The 19,145-nt window shown below is 42.6% G+C and overlaps 1 protein-coding gene and 1 long non-coding RNA gene across 7 annotated transcripts in view; one reads left to right on the forward strand and one right to left on the reverse strand.

The window, feature by feature from the left end:
* The window catches only part of ZNF608 (zinc finger protein 608), a 120,983-nt gene extending 111,585 nt beyond the window's left edge, over positions 1–9,398 (reverse strand). For 2 of the 6 annotated variants that reach the window (XM_045487221.1, XM_045487224.1), the window contains exons 1-2: positions 6,786–7,843; positions 4,642–5,744 (exon numbers count right to left, since the gene is read on the reverse strand). In XM_045487221.1, the coding sequence (XP_045343177.1) occupies positions 4,642–5,547 (906 nt within the window). In that variant the 5' untranslated portion in view covers positions 5,548–5,744; positions 6,786–7,843. Of the gene's footprint in view, positions 1–4,641; positions 5,745–6,785; positions 7,844–9,141 lie in introns of those variants that run through there. The other 4 variants (XM_045487226.1, XM_045487223.1, XM_045487225.1 and 1 more) reach the window with 4 other exon arrangements.
* Positions 7,089–10,991, forward strand: LOC123602817. Its single transcript, XR_006714590.1, has 3 exons — positions 7,089–7,201; positions 7,816–7,862; positions 10,748–10,991. It is a non-coding gene; the product is annotated as an uncharacterized LOC123602817 (long non-coding RNA).
* Positions 10,992–19,145: the final 8,154 nt, after the last annotated feature.

Raw genomic sequence — 19,145 nt, forward strand, 5'->3', positions numbered from 1 at the left:
CCGATAAACGCTGACCAGAGTTAGCCTGGAAAGAGCCTTTACCCCTCTGGCCTCCAGGGGGAAAATTGACAGAATAATTCAGGTACTGACTAAAGAGCGAGATCTTTGAAGAGCTGACCCCTCATTGTGACTGCCTGCAGGAACTGAATAGCCATTATAAAGTGTTCAATGGCTGGGCTTCTGGAAATCTTTTAAATAAAAGTGGAACTGGTTAAAATAAATGTAGGAACATGTGTTTTCACAGCGTTCCTCGTATTACTGCAATTGCAAGTTTCTATGAAGTACCAGGTGAACTTTTTTAAATTAAAAAAACACGCACTCACACACAGACACAGTCAAAATTGGAGCAAATCTCGGCCATTCAATCCTTGTTTTTCAAGCTGAAAACGAAGAACAGATGGTCCTTTCCGTGTTGTTTGAATCTGGTTATTGAACACCTCTGTGGTTAGGGAGATTTCTGCTTAGCACTTTCGGCATACATTTCATTTACGAACTATAAAATGCTGCTTAGGAAAAAATAAGTCTTTATAACACTCTAATTAAAACCATCTCGGAGCCAAGCAATTTCACCTGAAGAGCATTCTTAACCTGGTGACATTTGGACAATGACTCCCCACCCCTCTCCCCCCCCCTTTTTTGTTCAGACCATTTGCCAAGTTATTAAAAGTTGCTGAACATTATTTATCTCCTTTAGCACAGTCTTGATCCGTCGTGCATAGTTTTTTTTCATCTCTCCAGCACACCCGGTACATTTCCAATACCACGTAGGCTCAGGACTCAGTGATCTGCCTCGGCCACACAAACGCCCCCAAGTTCCTTGGGTTCTCCCAGAGTATTTGCTTGGGGAAAGGATGGCCTCTGCACCCACCTCAAAAAGCCCTGTCACCCTCAGAGGCAGCTTATAGAAAAGTAAGGGGCGGGATCCACACTGGGAGCCACTCTTAGTTACCAACGTTTTTAACCGCTAAACCCCTTCTGTGGCTTTCCAAACAGTTTGCTGTCCGACAACAATAGACTTTGTTCTTTAATTACGGCAAGTGACCTTTCTGCCCTTTTATTTCACAGTAGATAAACTGCACTCTCTAAGCAGAATTTGTAGGGGGCACTAGCTTTGGGGGCAGAGGGGGGGGACGCATATTGTCCCCAAAACTCATTCATCAAAATACGTTCTTCAACTGCTCACGCTCACTTAGAAAATGTGCCAGAATTCCCTAGTGAAGTGTAAAAGGCTTCTACAAGAGAATAAAATAAAATGAATGATATCCCTTACAGACAGGTCCATTTGTCGACACCACCTTTTAGGCTGTTAAGGACCATCTTAGTGAAAGCAATAGGATATCAGAGAAGTAATTCTCTTTTCTGAATATGTACTGAGTCGTCAGAACCCTGAGACACAACTGTAAGATCTCCTGTGCCTTTCACGTCTATTGAGGTATTGGGTATTTTTAAGAATTCTTCTGTGTAGTTTTGAATTTTCCGGCGATCAAACAAAACCATGTACCCTGTTTAGCCCCGGCCAAATGCCTGTGTCTGATAAGTCAAAACTGTAAGACAGCTAAGGAGGATACATGCAGAAGAGCCTTAATACAGGCTATTATGCTTCCAAAGGGGGGGGGGGGGGGGTAAGGTGGAGAAGCAGGTTTTAACAACCCAAAGCCAACCCGTCAAATCTACTTATTCAGACATGTCACTGGTGGCTTAACCACAAAATGGGCTATAGAAATATAGCTCAAACATCTTAGAATTATGGCATGTTTTGATTTTGCTCACGTATTAAGGGAGTGGCGACTTTTACAACATACTTGTGGTTTCCACATAAAGGAGCAGAACACTCATTGATTTAATTAGGTTTCATAAGGTCCAATTTATCATGTTTTACATGACTTTGTATAGTGTAGAAACAGAATAAACAGCCCAAAAATAGACATTTAAGCATGCTGTGAAAATTAACCGGTGACAGCAAGTCTTATGAATCTCCCATGAAACCTTTCAACCAGGAAAAACAACCCCCCCCCCCACACACACACACACGGAAGAGAAACACGCACACATACATCCCTCCTTTGGTGTTCCACACTTGGCCCCTCGTCTGATTGCTGGAAATTAATCATTTTCACTCTTGAGGCACTTACTCCTCACGAACCCCGAAAATCAAGCCAGGCTGAGATGAAAACATTCTACAAAATGTCAAAAGAAACCTTTCTCAAAGATGCCTCGGTGCTGAAATACTTGGTCAGGTAAAGCATGTCCTACTAAATCTTTTACCTCCTAAGCGGAGGATCCTCCTATCATTAGGAAGTCGTCCCTAAACTGAGGTCTCATTTTCCCATCCACGAGTTGGTGGGATCACAGAGACTTCCCTGGGTGACATCTGTCCGAGAGAGTGCCATCTCTGGGTGCTGAGGAGGCAAGCATTCTTGGGGGGGGGGGGGGGGGGGTAGGAGGAGAACCTAAGGACCCGTGTCCCTGAGCCAACACCTCCCTGCTGGACAGAGAATGGCCAAGACTGCAGGATTCGAGCCCCTCGGAGCCATCCCTGAGGGTTCCCTGTGCCAACACCGGGGGCTCCAGTTGGCGGCGGGCGGTGGAGTGAATCTAAAGGCGCTGTGCTCTCTCCCCTCCTCCACCCCCAGCCCCATCACGACTTGTTTGCTCTTCATTTATGTAATTCACATTATCGCATTTATACTGCTCCCGACTCCAGATGAGTTGCACGTATATGAATAATTTAATTCTTCCATTCTTCATCCAGTTTCCTCTGTGACTGGAAAGTGAAAAGAACACAAAAACTGGAGAACCGACACCGTGCTCTAATCTCAGTTGCCATGACAGCAGCCTTTGAGATACAGAAATGTTCCGACTGCCAGCTAAACAAAATTGTTGAATGTGAACATTTGGCTGGAAGATTAAAAGGCTAAGGGGAATGCAAAAGGGCAGTACCTCCCACATTCCAGGCAGCAGTGAATCCAATCAAATGGTTCTGACTCCTTAACCACAGCCATTGTGAGCACTGGATTAGGGCAATTCATCTAGATAGTTAGAGCAGATTATAACTGCAATTGGAAGACTATTGGCAACAAAAGTAAATGCCCTACTGTACTAAGTAATAAGATTTCAGAACGCCTTTTAGCAGAAATTACGTGCAACTACGCAGTGAAATGGAAGTATCGAAACCTGGGATTTTTAAAAATGCATTTCAAGTCATCACTGTAAAATGCTGTCTGCCCAAAGGCACCGGAATCAAAGAAGCGTTCGCAGGCTTTTTGGGATGCTGGCATTATCTACACTTGGACGGACCTTCGACAACTGCTCAAATCATAAAATCAGAACTTTCTTCCTGTACTCCCATCATTAAAGTCTTCAACACACAAAAACAAAAATTGAAAGGTTTGAGGACAGAGCAGCGAATAACTGTACACGGAAATAATCACCCAAAGACATCTTACAGTTCGGATCAAGTTAGACATAGCAAATACACCAAAGTATTTAAGAAGCACATTCCCAAACAGCCACGCCATAAATCACAGGATATGAATTTTTGCTTCTGCAAAGCACTACCGGCAGGATTAAAGACCGATTTTACAGAAACATTACTCACACCCCCAGCTCTCTCCCAACCCGCAGGGTGGACAGAGCACTTTCAGTCCAACGCACCACCATCACCAGACCAGTAAGTCACAGGCCTCCAGCACCGAATGGCACAGCCCTGGGGGCAAGTTTTCCAAAGGCAGTGTCTAACCAGACTTTTGCTCAAACGCGACCCCAAATTCTCGTCTCCTCTGGCCGTTTTCACATTTCAGGAGCACCAATCCGCCAAGCCTTTTTTTTTTTTCACTTGTCTTCACCAGCCTTCCCACTACTCCCTAGGCAAGCCAGAAATCCAAAGGAGAACACTCACATCTCCAGCTAAGAACTGGGCCAGGGCACCAGGGTACAGTCCTAAAAGCCACCAAAAACATTCCAGTCATTCTACACGGCGAAGCAACCGACAACACAGGGGCACCGAGCTGGGGTTTAACCCAGGACCAATGAGAGGAACCCATGCAAGGCTGATGCCCTTTGACAGAACTATGTTGGAGAAAGTAACGGAAAAAAAAAATAATAAAAATAAACAGGTTGAGGGAGGAGTGTAATTGAGAATCCTCGACCTACCTCCCCAGGGAGGGACCGTGAACCCTGCCCCTAAGGACACACTACCAGAAATACTAGGGCGCGTATATTCACACATAAGACAGCTCTCCTTGGGTGAGAAACCAGGACAGGAGTCAAGTGGGTACATGAGCAGGTTTTCTATTAAAAGCACACCACAACTGGCTGACTGGCCAGAAGCCCTTCTGCAGGGTAAAAGGCACTTTAGGAACACCCAGGCCCTCCCACCCGGGGACCCGAACACTTAGCACCACAAGCAGCAGCAGCAGAAGCAAGAGCTAAAACCGTGCACCCAAGGAAGCTCCCCCATTCCAAATTTTCGTGGAAAGGATGCAGAGGACAGAAATCTCACAAAGAACCAGAAAGCACGAATAGGAAGTGTTAAGGCACACAGAGGACACCCCCCCCCAACACACACACACACACACACACACACACACAAATGCACACAAAGAGGAAAGTGGGAAGTCGAGGAAGGCGACTTTATCCTACCTTCTCGGTTTTCAGTTTCTTGATTCGCCTGTGGCTCTCCTCCTCCTCCTCTTCCTTCTTTAACAACATAGAGTTTCCCATGAGCCCTGAATCCGGGGCACTTTTGCTAACTTCCCCTGCAGCCGCGCCGCTGCCACTCCCAGCGCCCCCGCAGTGGAAGGGGCTCGCGCCACCTCCATTGCTCTTGGCCCCAAAGCCATAGAGGTGCCCCCCGGAAGGGGCCTGGCCGCCACTGCCATTCTGGTGGCCCTGAAGCAGGTCGTGCTTGTCCTTCCTGGATTTCCCCGCATCCTTATCCCGCTTGGCACCTCGGCTGCTCTGGCTTTTACCTGCCTTCTCCTCTTTGCTTTTCCCACAGGAGGCCGCCCCCGCGGTGGCCGCGGAGGTGCCGGTGCCGGTACTATTGCCGTTTGGGTTGCTGACGCCGCCGCTGCTCACACTTTGACCCAGCGCTGAATTCATGCCAGTTGCCTCTCCAGGGCGCCCTTGGACTTCCTGCCTCTTGCCAGTGCTGCTGATCTCGGGAATCCCATACAAGGCAGCAGAAGGCAGAGATTTATTAGCATCCTTAGAAGTTTTACTCCTTTTCACTTTTGATTTGCTGGTCTCTTTGTGTGAATTCCCCTGGGGAGCAGAAGGCTGAACAGAAGCAAATTTTAGGCCATCAGCTAAGGCTGCGGTAGCACCGGCCCCGCTGGAGGCCAGACCTCCGCAATCCTTCGAGTTGCTGCTGCTAGGCGTGTTGGTGGAATTATTCATCTCAAATTTCTGTCTGTCCTTCTCCAAATCAGCGTCCAAATCGATTATTAAATTTCCAACCCCGATTTCCCAATCATCACCACTGTCATACGTATCAACCGTATTTGGATCCACACCTTTTCCTGCAGTAGAAATGTTCACTGACATCCTGAAGATGAGCTCTCTAGTATAAAAATCCGATGAACTTTCCTTTGGAGATGAGGGGACATCCGTTTAGCTCCGCTGGGCTTTCTCTTAAAAAAAAAAAAAAAAAAAAAAAAAAATCTTCTAATCTTCCTCTTCTTTTTCCTGCCCCAGGAATGTGTCGAGGGATTTTACACCCTTTAGTCCCGGTCCACCTTTTCCTGTGAAGGGGGGAAAAGTCGGATATTTCTTGTCTGGGTGTTACCAGAATAAAAAACGATTAATACTGGGGAGTCAGTAAGGGGTACAGGGAAAATTGGAGAGGAAGGTGGCTCCTATATTGTCTCCACAGTCCAGTACCAGCTTTAAAAGAAAATAACCAAGCCCAAAAAACTTACCCGTGATAGTAAGCATCTTACAGTAGCTTTAAAAAAAAAAAAAAAAAAAAAAAAATCCCTTTATCAACAGCGCAAGGATAATCACTCTTTTTAAGGCATTAAAATATCTTAAAGATCTGAGTCAAGTCCAGAAAGGTTTTTTAAAAAAAAAAAAAAAAAGAGTTTAGGATTTTTTTTTTTTCATACATGTGATATCTCAACCCCAGAAACACAGCCTAAACACTCAGACAAGAGGGAGGAACACAGCTTTAAACATCCCTAAACGCGTCCTAGATCTTGCAATTTCAAAGACCAGACCCTGGAAGTCCTCTTGAGGCTAGTTTCAGAATTATGTTTCTAAATTTTCCTTATTTCTAATTTTATGACTTCTTTCTACAAATTGTCTGGGCAATCAGTTTTTTGTTCCCAGTAAGGAACAGAAAAAACAACCAATAACTACCCCCCCCCCCCAGCAAACACATACCGTCTCTTCCCCAACAGTTTATACAATTTTATTTTTGAAATACACACACACGTCTTTAAGAGCATTTCTCTATAAAAAGACAGTGTTTAAAAAAAAAAAAAAGGCTGAATACCTGCCTTTTGAGGGGAAAAAAAAATTACATGTAAACAATTCTACCGTATTCCTAGGTCACAGACTTGCTCAATCTGTTAAATATGGTGCCACTGACTGTACAGGGAAACTGATTAAGACATGCACTTTAAGTAGTCTGCGCCAAGGTGGCCTCAATGACCGCAAATGAGTGTGTGTTTGACAAAGATCAGTTAAAACGGTTTTTAAAGGGATCAGCCCCTTTTAACAGTTGATTGTCGAGAAAAATAAATAAATATACATACACACACACACACACAGACATTGCTTACCTTTAATCCTTTATCATTTTTTAATTAGGCCAGCAAATCAAAATGCCTTTCCCACTCCACTCGGCAAACAAGCCTGTGCCTCATTTTACTTAAACACCAAATGATCAAGAAGGAAGAAACCAAATAACACATCTCAGCCAGAATAATCACTCGATAACATTATTCCACCTCCCCACCCCCCTTTTGGCAAACGGATCAGGAGTCCTTTTCTCCTTAAAAAAATGTGTCACTGTACAGCTGGAAGATAATGTTTCACATTCACAACAGAAGCACCAAAGGTTTTTTTTCCTCTTAACAAGCATCGAGAATAATAGTTTTTTATAGATATATATAAAAAAAAGAGAGAGCTTAGAGAAAAAAGTTTTCCCAACTTCTCATTCCGCCTTCAGTTCCAGACTTCAGAGTCACCGTGATCAGTAAGTAATGATCCCATGTAGCAAACCTACAGGCGTCCGCTAGTAACAAGACAGAATGTGCTAACATCGGGATAAATTAGTGAAAGGGAAGAAAGAATAAGAAGAAACGACTGAAAATCTGGGCTGGATTCCGCCTGTTAGTCGGGAAGTGGCATTTTTCCGCCCGTCCTGACAGATTTGATTTCTTGAACTAACTTAAGAGGAAAGGAGGGGGAAGAAGAGGGGGAGGGGAGGAGGGGGCGAAGAGGGAGGAGGGGGGAGGGGCAGGAGGAGGAAGAAAGGGTAGGATGAGAACCCCAGCCGAAGGAGAAAAAGAAAGGTGTGGAGGGGGAGGGGAGCAGATGATTCAATGAGCTGATAAACCAGTTAGAACAGCATTCGCTCGGGGCGGGGGGCGGTGGGGTGAGGAAAATAACGGCGTTTAAAATTGGTTCAGTCTTCGAAACCCAAAGGATGTGATGTTTTCCTGTTTTAAGTTGTTTTAAGAAAAAGGAACCCAGTTCCTAGTATAGTCCCCCCGGGGGGGGGGGGGGGGGTGGAATCCGCCGTCGCTCAAGCCAATCACTCATGTGGTAATTCGATAATTAGAGTCAAAAAAAAAATTTTTTTTTTAGGCGACCTTTTTCCGGACAGTTTTTCCCATTGATAGTCGCAGCAAACGGTGCGTCTCCCTTTTATTTATTTTTCTCTCCTCCTCCTCTCTCACCCACCCCCCTCCTGTGTTTAGTCAGATGGCCCCGGAGCTTGGCTTAGTATTTTTAATTAGCTGGCGTTTGGAAGCTAAAAGCAGTAATGAATTGTTGATGGATTGGAAGTGGAGAGTCGCTTTGCTGGAAATGTCGGGGCTGGGAGAGGGGGATGGGCGAGTTAGCAACAACCAACCATCTAAAAGGAGCGATTTTGTTACAGTGCAAGCCTTTCACATCACGTGAGGATCAAGGGCTCAATTGGTTGTCGTGAGAACAAAAATGGTGACAAGCGTATCAAGAAAATACTGATCTGGTCTTTAAAAAAAAGCTGAAGGTCTCTCCCCTCCCCCTGCACACACTCCCCACCCCCCGCCGCCGCCTCCCCGCGCCCCCACCCCCCTGCAGTGGGCGCAGCTACAAGTTATGAATGTGAAACATTTCTCGCAGATCTAGGCTCTCGGAAGTTCGAAGGAGTGAAATGTAATGAGCACAAGAGCAAAGCAGATGTTTTAAAGAAACACCTTATAAACCTCTCCTCAACTTATCTCCAATTTGTCGGCTTTCCCGAGCGGCCAGGGATGGGGACGCCTAGCAGAGGAGGGAGGGCACCTCCAAGCTACTTGGGTTTTAGGGACCCCCTCACGTCTTAAACAAAGAAAAATATTTTGCTAGCTCGCGAGCCAGGTCATGTAATAAACACACCATTGTTACTCTATTTGTGGGTTTGTTTGGGTTGGGTGGGGCGCTTTTTTTTTTTTTCCCTTAATGGTGTTTTTGCTGCTTGCTTTTTTAAGGAGGTGGAAAATGGTAATTATAACCATTACATGTAATGGGTGACTATTCCCTTGTTTAATATTAAATTATTGGGAACCAGAGTGTGGCAAGAGATAGAAATCGGCTTGTTCTGCCCTTGCCCCCATTTTCCTGGCTCGGTTTGGAAGAGGGTCTTGCCCAGCTAGGACAGGAGAGGGAGGGGGCGAGGTGAGCCAGGGAATGGACACTGCAGATCAGGATATGTAACTGTGTCACTTTTATTCTCCTTGGGTTACAGCCCAAAAGGTAATTTACTCTAAGTTACCCCGAGTGCCCAGTCAAGCTTAATTTGTGTGAAGAAGTTACAAATGCTTCACCCTCCACTGAATAAAATTCACCCTTCTTGGGTTGTTGTTCTCAATGCAAAAGCCAAACCCTGTAACTAGTTCCTCATTTCAATGCATAAAACTCGCACATTCCCCACGCAACCGTACTTACGGTCTGTATTGGATCGAGTTGACCTTTTCCTTCTAACTGCATTGAATGTGTTTGGTTGCAGCCGCTTTATTTTGGAAATTATAATCTCTTCAACAAATTTATTATTAAAGAAGATGGACCATCAAATGTCACAGACCGTCCTGTGTATTTTTTGTAAAAGCAAAAATTAACATTAAAAAAAAAAGAAAACAAAAATCCCCCTGGTGCACACACACAACAAGCTTGTTCTGCAACACTGAAATCAGGACTGAAACACAACACACACACAGGGGGAGTGGAGCAAAAGGAGCTCTCAGCCTCTATACCTGAAAGGGACTTTTCTTTGTTCCCATTGCCCTTTCGCATCGGGCCAATCAGAGAGCAGCTTTTATGAAACTGGGCTCTCTCATTGGCTAGCTGCTTTCTCTTGGCTACTGTAGGGGGTTGAGATATACACACGTATAAAACACACACTGAGAGCGGGTGGGGGTGCGGTGGGGGGTGGTTGTGGAGACAAAGCGTTTTATTTTCCAACCAGATTGGGGATGGGGAACCTCCTGCAGTAAGAAGAAAAAAAAAAAATGGTGCGCCCGTTTCAATTACTACATCATTCACATAAAACACTTATTTATTAAAACAAATCTCAAACAGGCTGCGAGGAAAGGATGTCGGTAAATACAAGTTTGATTGTGTTATCTTGGGGGAAATAATGTATGTGATCGCTCGGTGGCAGAGGGAAGCCAAATGAGCCACTAGCGCGTAGCGAGGAGAAGAGGGAGGCTGGCTGTGTGGAAATGACTGCGAGCGTTTTGCTGGCTTCCCTTCCTTGTTGCAAGGACTCAGCAGCGCGAACTCCCAAGAATGATTTTCTGTATTGCAGCTTCTGGCTTTCAACCCTCCCCCACCACTTTGCCCTTCTTCCAATTTTTTTTTTTTCCCCGTGTCTCTCTTTTTACTCGCTGATTAAATAAGAAAAATCGATCTGGGGGTAAAGGCGGCGGTGGGGAAACAAGTAACCCTTTTGTTTCCAGTCTTCTGTTGTACAAGCACTTAAGTGTGAACGCTGGCAACCATTTAACCGCCACTACGTGAACACTTCTTCCCTGGAATTTGTAACAAATCTTTTCCACCTGGTTCTAGGCGGCTCCAAAAAAATTAAAAAATAAAATAAGGTCCCAGCCAACCATATTAACACCTCGGGCCAGCCTCGTTTTTTACCAAATCGATTTGTGGGAGATAAATATACTAGAAAGATTAACCCGTTCAACAGTCCCAGTATGCATTTTTAAACGGAAAGATTGTCAGAGTTCCCCTTCCCCCAGATCTTTAACCCTATCTTGGGGAAAGGAGTTGGGGTGGGGGGGGGAATGTGTCAAAGTCCTCTGACCGCTAGCCAGCTCAATCCACCAAGAATAGAGAAATATTTTACAATCTATTGTAGGACGAATGCCAACAACCAAGTTAATGGGACTCTGAGGTCACAGGATAAGAGAGGTTATATAAAATAACAAATGCAGTATTGTACTGTAACAGCTAATATACTTAGATTAATGTATATATATATATATTAAGCCTTTAAAGCACTTTTATTTTTTAATTTTTCACTGTTATTTGCCATTACTTTTAGGAGCTACAAGGTGGAAACCTTAAAGTCAAAGATGTACTCTGAATTTCACTGAAAGCATCATGATCCCAAGCATTAAAGATCCAACACTACTGTAATTTCCACATGACAATTACAATTTGAGGATGTGTCTTCAGAGTCAAGTGGACATAGAAGGTGGATTACTGGGAGCAAGAGACAGCTTATGATGTAAACACTCAGTGATGACTTTGCGGGTCAATAAAAATATTTATGTCACATGTTTTAAGTAATGTCTATTGACTCATGTTTGAGCTTCCAATATATTTAGTTCTTTTTAAAAATGGCAATGTGTTGTTTCACTACCCACAGATTAACTCAACTTGACGCTGCAAATAGTAATAAACAGCACTTTGCTGAGGTATATAAACTAGAGGAATGCAATCTAGACTAGTCCTTAGATCTCCTTAAAGCGATCTGTATTCAAATCAACGCGACACATTAACAAATAAAATGGGGCAAATTAGCCACCTGATATCCACTTACCCTCCATTTTAGCTCTGATGTTTGTTTCTATACAGATTTACAGATTTTGAATCTGTAATATACAGATTTACAGATTTACAAATTTTTTTGAATATACAGATTTACAAATTTTTTTTAATGTTCAATTGATAGTAATAGCACCATATGGTGATTTTTTTTTTTTTTTTTTAACTTTTCTTCTTTTGGAAGAGTGGTTCCTCAAACGTCCAGATCATTCCTGGGCACTTCCAGTGTCCCTGGAGTATGTACTCCATTTCAGCCATTGGAAGACCATGGCTAACCACCCCCCCCCCCCCAATGTTATATCAGCTTAGAAAAATCAACAGCTAGCTCTTACAACTGGACTTCAAAAAGCACAGAAAATAAGACCTGAATTTGTGAAGCTGGAAAGGGTAGAAGCAGCCCTCTAACACTGCCTTGGTAAAAAGCAAATCCCTGAGTCTGGGGCATGGATTCAGGATAACTAAAACCAAAGCTCAGTCTTCCCAATACTCAAATAATCTGATCTAACCCTAACATTACCACCTAACCTTAAATCTTAAAGTTTTTTGTTCAGTAAACCCTACTGGTCAAAGGTAGGGGCTTATACCAAACTCATTCACGAATTTAACTCAAACCATTTTCCTGCCATCCCAACATCTCCGCACTCCATTTGCACCCCACCCCCCATCTCCTGCCCTCCCCATTCTTCTCGAAGATTTGAATAAACCCGAGTTGTTATGCTGGCTTTGCGTGTGTTTGTTTTGTTTTGTTTGACAAAGGGGGCAATCAAGAGACATCAGAGGGCTATCAGCTAATTGATGAGTGAAACGAAGATAATTAACTAGCAGCTTTAGAAAGTCAGGGCTGCTCCCCTCACAAAAATCGGGACGCTCTCAGATTTTGGAGAAGAAAGTTTTAGCTCTGTCTCTTATCAAGATAATAGGACCACGCCAGTCTCCATATTAATATCCACACGCACATCCTTGGTGACGCTGGCACACTATTGCATGACACGAGCACTTTGTCATTTTAGTGCCTGTCTCCCCAGAGATGTGGTAGTGGGGAGGAGCCAGCTGGAATTGGAGTCTAGAAGGAATGGAGGGGTGGAAGCCGCTTGAGGAACGGTGGGTAAAGGGGGCAGTTAAAGAGTGTTCTCCAATCACCATCACCAAGAGCCCTGCCCCTCAGGATATTCTGCACCAATCACAAGGTGCAGAAGCTTCCGGCCTAGGACTTTCCCCACTATTTAGGAGCCAAAGAGCTCAATGCTGAGAAGGCCAGGGCCTTCGAGCAGTTAACACAGAAAAACACAACCGTAGATGTGTCTCCGTTTCCTATTTCCTCTGAATTATGGTGTATGAGGGATCAGAAAAAAATTCTTCACCTTTTATTTGGATGGGAGTGTATACCTGGTCCTAGCTTTTCTAAAAAATCTCTGTCAACATGGACACGTCCACGCTCAGGACCAAGTGGGAAAAGCGGAAAGCAAAGTTATAAGGAATAAAACCGACCTGGAAATGGGCTTGGTGTATGGGAAAAGGAACTCAATGTAGACATAATGAGAAACTTTGTGGCTGCCCAAAAAGATTGTGGAGAAAGATTCTTATCTGTTTGGGGTTGTTTATGAACAGACGGGCCTCAAGGTAGTGGGCAGGTGACCTGCCCTGGTTTCCAGGGAATGTAGAGTTGGTGATTTACACGCCCACACAAACACTACAAGGTCTTCACTCTTTTTACCTACTGGTAACATTCTAGCTTCCCACTTGCACAAGGTCTTCTAGAGAAGACTGTTTCTCTGCCTTTTCACACCTGCTGACTAAGTCCACTTTGAGTTTCCGGGGAGCATTTTTAACGCTATCCATCCCTAGACAACTATCACCAAAAAGAGATGAGCAGTGTTCTTGGTTAAACATTTGGCATGTTTGCAATGTCCTGAAATATCGCCAGACCAAAATAAAGTGACAAGAAGCAGATGACCAGTGGAAAGAGAGGACCTGTACACAGAAACATTTCAGGCCCTTCGCTGGGGGGGGGGGGGGGGGGGGGGGGGCAGAAGGCAGGGTGAGGTAGGGTGGGATCCGTAAAGGAAACACACTGATGGTATTCACCCTTCCCGGGAAGACTTGGGGATATTCAGATAACACGTTTTGTGACTACGGACATTTACACACACTGTGTAACACAGCTGTGCTAATGTCTCAGGTCATTTCTATGCACCATTCACCTTCCATTTAATCTCCTGAGAGTCTAACAAAAGGGACCCTCCATTGAGGGGAAGGAGATTAATGGCTATCTTCACACATTTTCATACCCCAGTTTTGTTTCAACAAATTGAAACGATATAAAGCACAACTCCCATGCTCTGATGTAAGACTACGATGAAGTTTAATAGCAAAGAAATACAAAGCTAAAGAAGATGCTTCCCCCTCTATGTGTGTGTCTTTCCCCATCTCTTCTCCCAATCCTCAAACTTGCAGGAAAAAAAGAAAACACAGCAAATCGCGTCCCTTTCAGGCCCTGCAGTGCTAGAGAAACTAGCAAATATCGCAAAACAGTGCGTTCTTCCAAAGGAAAACATTTGTATACGGCTCACATTGAGAGAACCGCAATGTAGGTCAGTGTTAAGTGTCTGAAATGGAACCTCTGCTTGGAGCAGGCCCTTGCAGCGTCGTGCCCGCTACTATATCTGAACGGGTGCCCAAGCAAGGTCCGCGGATCAGTTAACAAAGTAAGGCAATTTACATCGCATGTAATGAAACCATTTCTGGAAAAGGATTTTTCTTTTATGCCAGTGGAGACTGGGTACATAAAGAAGATCAAAACACAAGCTACAGTTTTTTAAAACTACTTATTGGAGATTGCTGTTGCTGGTTTTATTACAATATGTATTTTACAGATTTAGGTAATAGCCCTGATTTTTCAAATCGACCTCTGTTTAGACACGTTTCACTTTGGGCTGTTTCTTGTCTGCAAAATTACAGTCATTTGCACGTTATTACAGTGAGTAGGAGACAGATTGTATTTAGCGTTGGGTGGGGGAAGGGTTATTATGGGAAGTGTTCTGCTACGGTCAGCACATAATTTCAGCCTGAAGAAAATTGCTTCTGAATGGCTGGTCTGTTAGCTAGCCAAGGAATGGTCACTGGGAGAGACTGAAAAAATACTTCTGCTTAATCTGCATTATAGAATTACTCTCATTTCCAGAAAGATGGTCTGTGGAAAGAATGATCGTTAAAGGCAACGTGAAAACTTGTAGGTGAAATGTTGTCACAGCTCTCTTTGAATCTAAAACAATTCCGACCAAAGACGATGCCACCAAGAAGGAAAGGGCCCGAAGGGAGCCCATACAGCCATTATGTTCCAATCCATCTTTCTTCCTTGGTTTGCTTTCTCAGCTCCCCCTCTTGCGATTTCCAAAAATCTCTAGAACCTTAATGACAGTGGGTTTTTAACATGCGTGTCAAATTGTGTAAGAGTAATACAAAATTCATGGGCAAGTATATCTCTAGCTCTCACACATATATGACTGCAAGAAAAAAACATTCCCAGTACAGCCTCTTCTTGGAAACAGTAACAGAACCCCCTTAATCGTGAAAGTATTTCATGTACTTTTGGCGCTAGAATTTCAGAATTTCTCAGCACTTTACAAACTACATTCCATTTGTGCAGATTTCAGAGAGCTGCCAGATGAATCAAGCAATGACGCTTATCAGAAACAGTAACCCCTGTCGAATTTTTAATTTAAATCAAACCCTTACGCATCTGCTAAAAAAGTCTCCATATCTTGGTTAGAAGAAAAAAAAAAAAAAATCAGGCGACCAAAGTTCATTTTAAAAAGTAAATAAATAAAAGAGTACCATTATATTCCGCTCCTTTGGCTGCGGAGTATTACTTTTGTTGTGAACAACTGTGCCTCTTTTGTTTTCAAAACAAGCTTTCCTAAAGGATGAATCACTACAAACTTGTGGAGACTAGGCAATGCACGACAGAAAGCCAGAAAGTGATCGTGCTATTTCCTGCGGTATCCTCTCCACCCATCCTCTGGGCTCAGCGAGCCTCCAGCCCACCAGCCAATCATCATTATGGAAATCTGCTTCTCAGCCTCCTGATTGGCTGACTCCTGGGCCAGTATGTTCAGGTTTCTACAGTTCCAAGTCCCATTCTGCATGCCAGCCTGCTCTGTGGACCCTCTCTTTCCAAAAATATTTTAATCACTTATTCTTTGCCTTGCTTTTTTTCCCCTTTCTTTTTTTTTTTTTTCCTTCTGTCGTCTTCTTCTTCTCCTTCTTCTCCTTCTCCTTCTCCTTCTTCTCCTTCTTCTTCTTCGTAAGATTCTTCAAATTATCCAGGGAATCACCTTTTATTATTATTATTTTCAACACCTTTAAAATGCAATGATCATACTGAGGAACTGCTAGGAATAGAAGTTAAGGTATGAGGACGTTTATTCTAACTACATTTTAATGTTTTCTGTTTCTTTGTATTCTTACGGTGCTTCCTTGGATTTTAGAGGAATCCCACAAAACTTCAATGAACACGTTTGTTCTACCACATTCTTTAATTTTTATATTCTTAACATTATCGGTCCTGACTAGACTTTTCCCTCAGATCTGTACAATCTGAAATATTTAATTAAAACAAACAATTTTTTTTAAATGCTTATTTAGTTTTGAGAGAGGGAGAGAGAGAGAAAGAGCAGGAAAGGGCAGAGAGAGAGAGAGAGAGAGAGAGAGAGAGAGAGAGACAGAGGATCCAAAGCAGGCACTGCACTGTCAGCGTGGAGTGAGATGTGGGGCTCATACTCATGAACCCTGAGATAATGACCTGAGCCAAAATCAAGAGTCAGGTGCTTAACCGACTGACCCACCCAAGCGCCCCTGAGTTAAAACACTTTAACTTTAATGCTGAAATGTTTTTCACCTGTTTAAATGTTTTATTTAAATGTTTTAAATGTTTTATTTAATTTTGAGAGAGAAAAAGAGAGAGAATGCAAGGGGGGGAGGGGCAAAAGAGAGGGACATAGGATCCAAAGTGGACTCTGTGTCGAGAGCAGAGAACCTTACGCAAGAATGGAACTCACAAACCATGAGATCATGACCTCGGCCTGAGTCGGCTGCTCAATGAACTGATCCACCCAGATAGGCGCCTCACCCCATTTTTAGGAGCAAAGGAGACAATGTATGTTTGTTCATAGTTAAGACATTGCACATTTATCTATACTTTCCAAGTGTTTAAAAATTTTTCATTCTTATCCCCAAAGACCCCCAAACATCTTAAAGATGCACAACTCTTTGAAACCTGAAAGAGGTTTGTAATTAAAAAAAAAAAAGAATAATGAATATATATATGACTCAAGCATGTTCCAGAAACTCTTCTTAATTGTTCATATATATTAATTAATTTAATCTTCATAGCAGTCCCATGAGGTAAGTATTATTAGCATCAGATAAGGAGACTGAGATGCAGAAAAGATAAGTAACTTTTTCATGTATCACAGCTAAATCTTGGTGGAGCCATGATTTAATGTAGAAAGCTACCCTGAATCTGGCTACTTAGATACTGTATTAGACAGCCACCAGAACATGGCTCCAGACAACTATTCTACCCATTTTCTTGAGCACAGAGACATTAGCAGGTGGCTGATGACTTCTCTTCCCAAAAGAATAATCAATGGAACTGCTTTTCAGTCAAAGAAAAGCCATTTTGATCATTTTCCACCAGAGATCAATAATATGCCAAAGCAGCAGACATGGCACTTAAGGACTCAGCTTTTTTTTTTTTTTTAAGTTTATTCATTTATTTTGCAAGAGAGGGAGAGATTGCGAGTGGGGAAAGGGCAGAAAGAGAGGAAAGAATCCCAAGCCGCACTGTCAGCACAGAACCTTACACCGGGGCTCAATCTCACAAACCTTGAGATCAGGACGCTGTATGCCTGAACCATTTAGATGCCCCAGAACTCAGGATTTTTTAAAAAAAAAAATCAGTTTCTTGTTATTACTCAATTGAAAATTTTTAAACATCAGAAAATATCACCATAATGAGTGGCAGAGTGAGGTTAAGAAATGACATAAGACTGGCTATTACTGATACTGCTGGTACCTATACTGGGATCATAGTATTATTCTTCATGTAATATACACATATATTTGGGCATTTCTATATTAAAAATCAAAAGGAATAAAAGCTACATCTGGGAGAAAGAAGGAGCTATTCGGAGACAGTTTATCCCTTGGCTTTGGAACATTTTTTGTCATTAATCCAAGATTAATCCAAGATTGTAAAAGGGTCTCAAATGACACCGCTGTGTATACAAACAAACAGCAGATTATACTCACTTCCTACCATTTGTTTACTCAGGTTTTTGTTTATTTGTTTGCTGGTTTTAGGTCAAATTCACTTGGTAGGCCATATATGGTGAAGATCTGTAATGTTCTGTTTATGCGTGCACTCAGGAGACTCCGTTGAACACTTTATAACTTTCTTAAACTATATTTCAATCAATAAGGAAAAAAATCAACCCCATACAGAAATACATTCAATAGAAATTAAGGAATGAAGATGCACTATTTCATTACAGGCATCTTACATATTGGAAGAAAGGGAGAATATGGTAATTTAGATTTCTTCAGTGCTTTCCATCTTATTCAAAGAAGTAGAATCATAAAAATGAAGCCAATGGTTTGGTCGTAGCAACGTATAGTGAAAGACACTCAATAATATAAGCAACACTGAACAGAATTAGACCAACTGAAGAGAAAAAAATGTTTGATCTTTTCACAAAAAAGACTATGACGTTGAGATTAAAAAGAGCATTGAAGAAGTTGAAATCATGGTAACAGTTACTATTCTTAACAAATAGGGTATAATTTTGTGAAATAATGAGATTATAACACAAGGAGTGCTGATAAAACTCTTACAGAAGAAAATGGATAAATCATTACATGTAATGAGATTTAACCATCACTGCAAGAGAAATGGTATGTAATTAGAAAAAGAAATAGAATATAAAAAGAAAGCAATGTTTCTAACCATGGTTCCGCATTACTAAAAGGCTAGTGATAAAAAAGAAAATACTCTGGGTCTATTAATAAATTATGGACACGATCATCATTAATTATAATAACAATAGTCCTCTCATACCCAAACTTGTGTCCTATCAACCTTATATTTTATTTAACAAACACCTGTATAGCCCCTTTATTTCACTCTGTGAAAGGCACGATGCTAAGCATTTTACAAATATAAACTCATTTCTTGTGATTCAGTTTGAGACATTCATTCGACAAATCTCTATTGTGTTCCCCAGGTTCACAGAAGATACAAAAAGGAGTAAGACATCATCTCTGCTCTCACGATGCTTCAGATTTCATAGCTGAGTTAAGACACTTGCCAAAAAGGATTTATGATAATAAGGACAAAATGTATCCCTTTGGAGAAGAAGAAAAGCTAACTTTATCTAAGGAATCGGTGTAAGAGCTTGGGAAGAAGTAAGCTAAATCTTCACGCCACATTAGATGGCAATGGAGACAAGGTCATGCCAAGGAAAGCAACACAATGAACGTAGGTATAGAGGCAAAAAAGAAGAGGAGAGCAGTGTTAGCCCAGCTTAGCTAGATCAAAGGGACCCAGAAGGGAAGGAATGGTGGTCAGGCCATAGTTTGAAGCCTTGCTATGGATAGAACCATTGTGAACCTGCACAAAGGTGTTCCGGCGAGGAAACAGTGGAAGATGGCATCCAACTCATGCTCTGCCCACCAAGCTATATGCCCTGCTCTGTGCTGTGCCAGCCTAAGAAAGGACAGCCTTTTATAATGTATTAAAAGGTACTCTCAGCCAGACTGGGTTGGAAGACTGCCTTTATGCTCTATGAAGAAGAATTTGAGTGTAGCACATGGCAATGGCTGGCCTAGCTCTA

This window comes from Leopardus geoffroyi, chromosome A1, assembly GCF_018350155.1.
Source record: "Leopardus geoffroyi isolate Oge1 chromosome A1, O.geoffroyi_Oge1_pat1.0, whole genome shotgun sequence".
NCBI lineage: Eukaryota > Metazoa > Chordata > Mammalia > Carnivora > Felidae > Leopardus > Leopardus geoffroyi.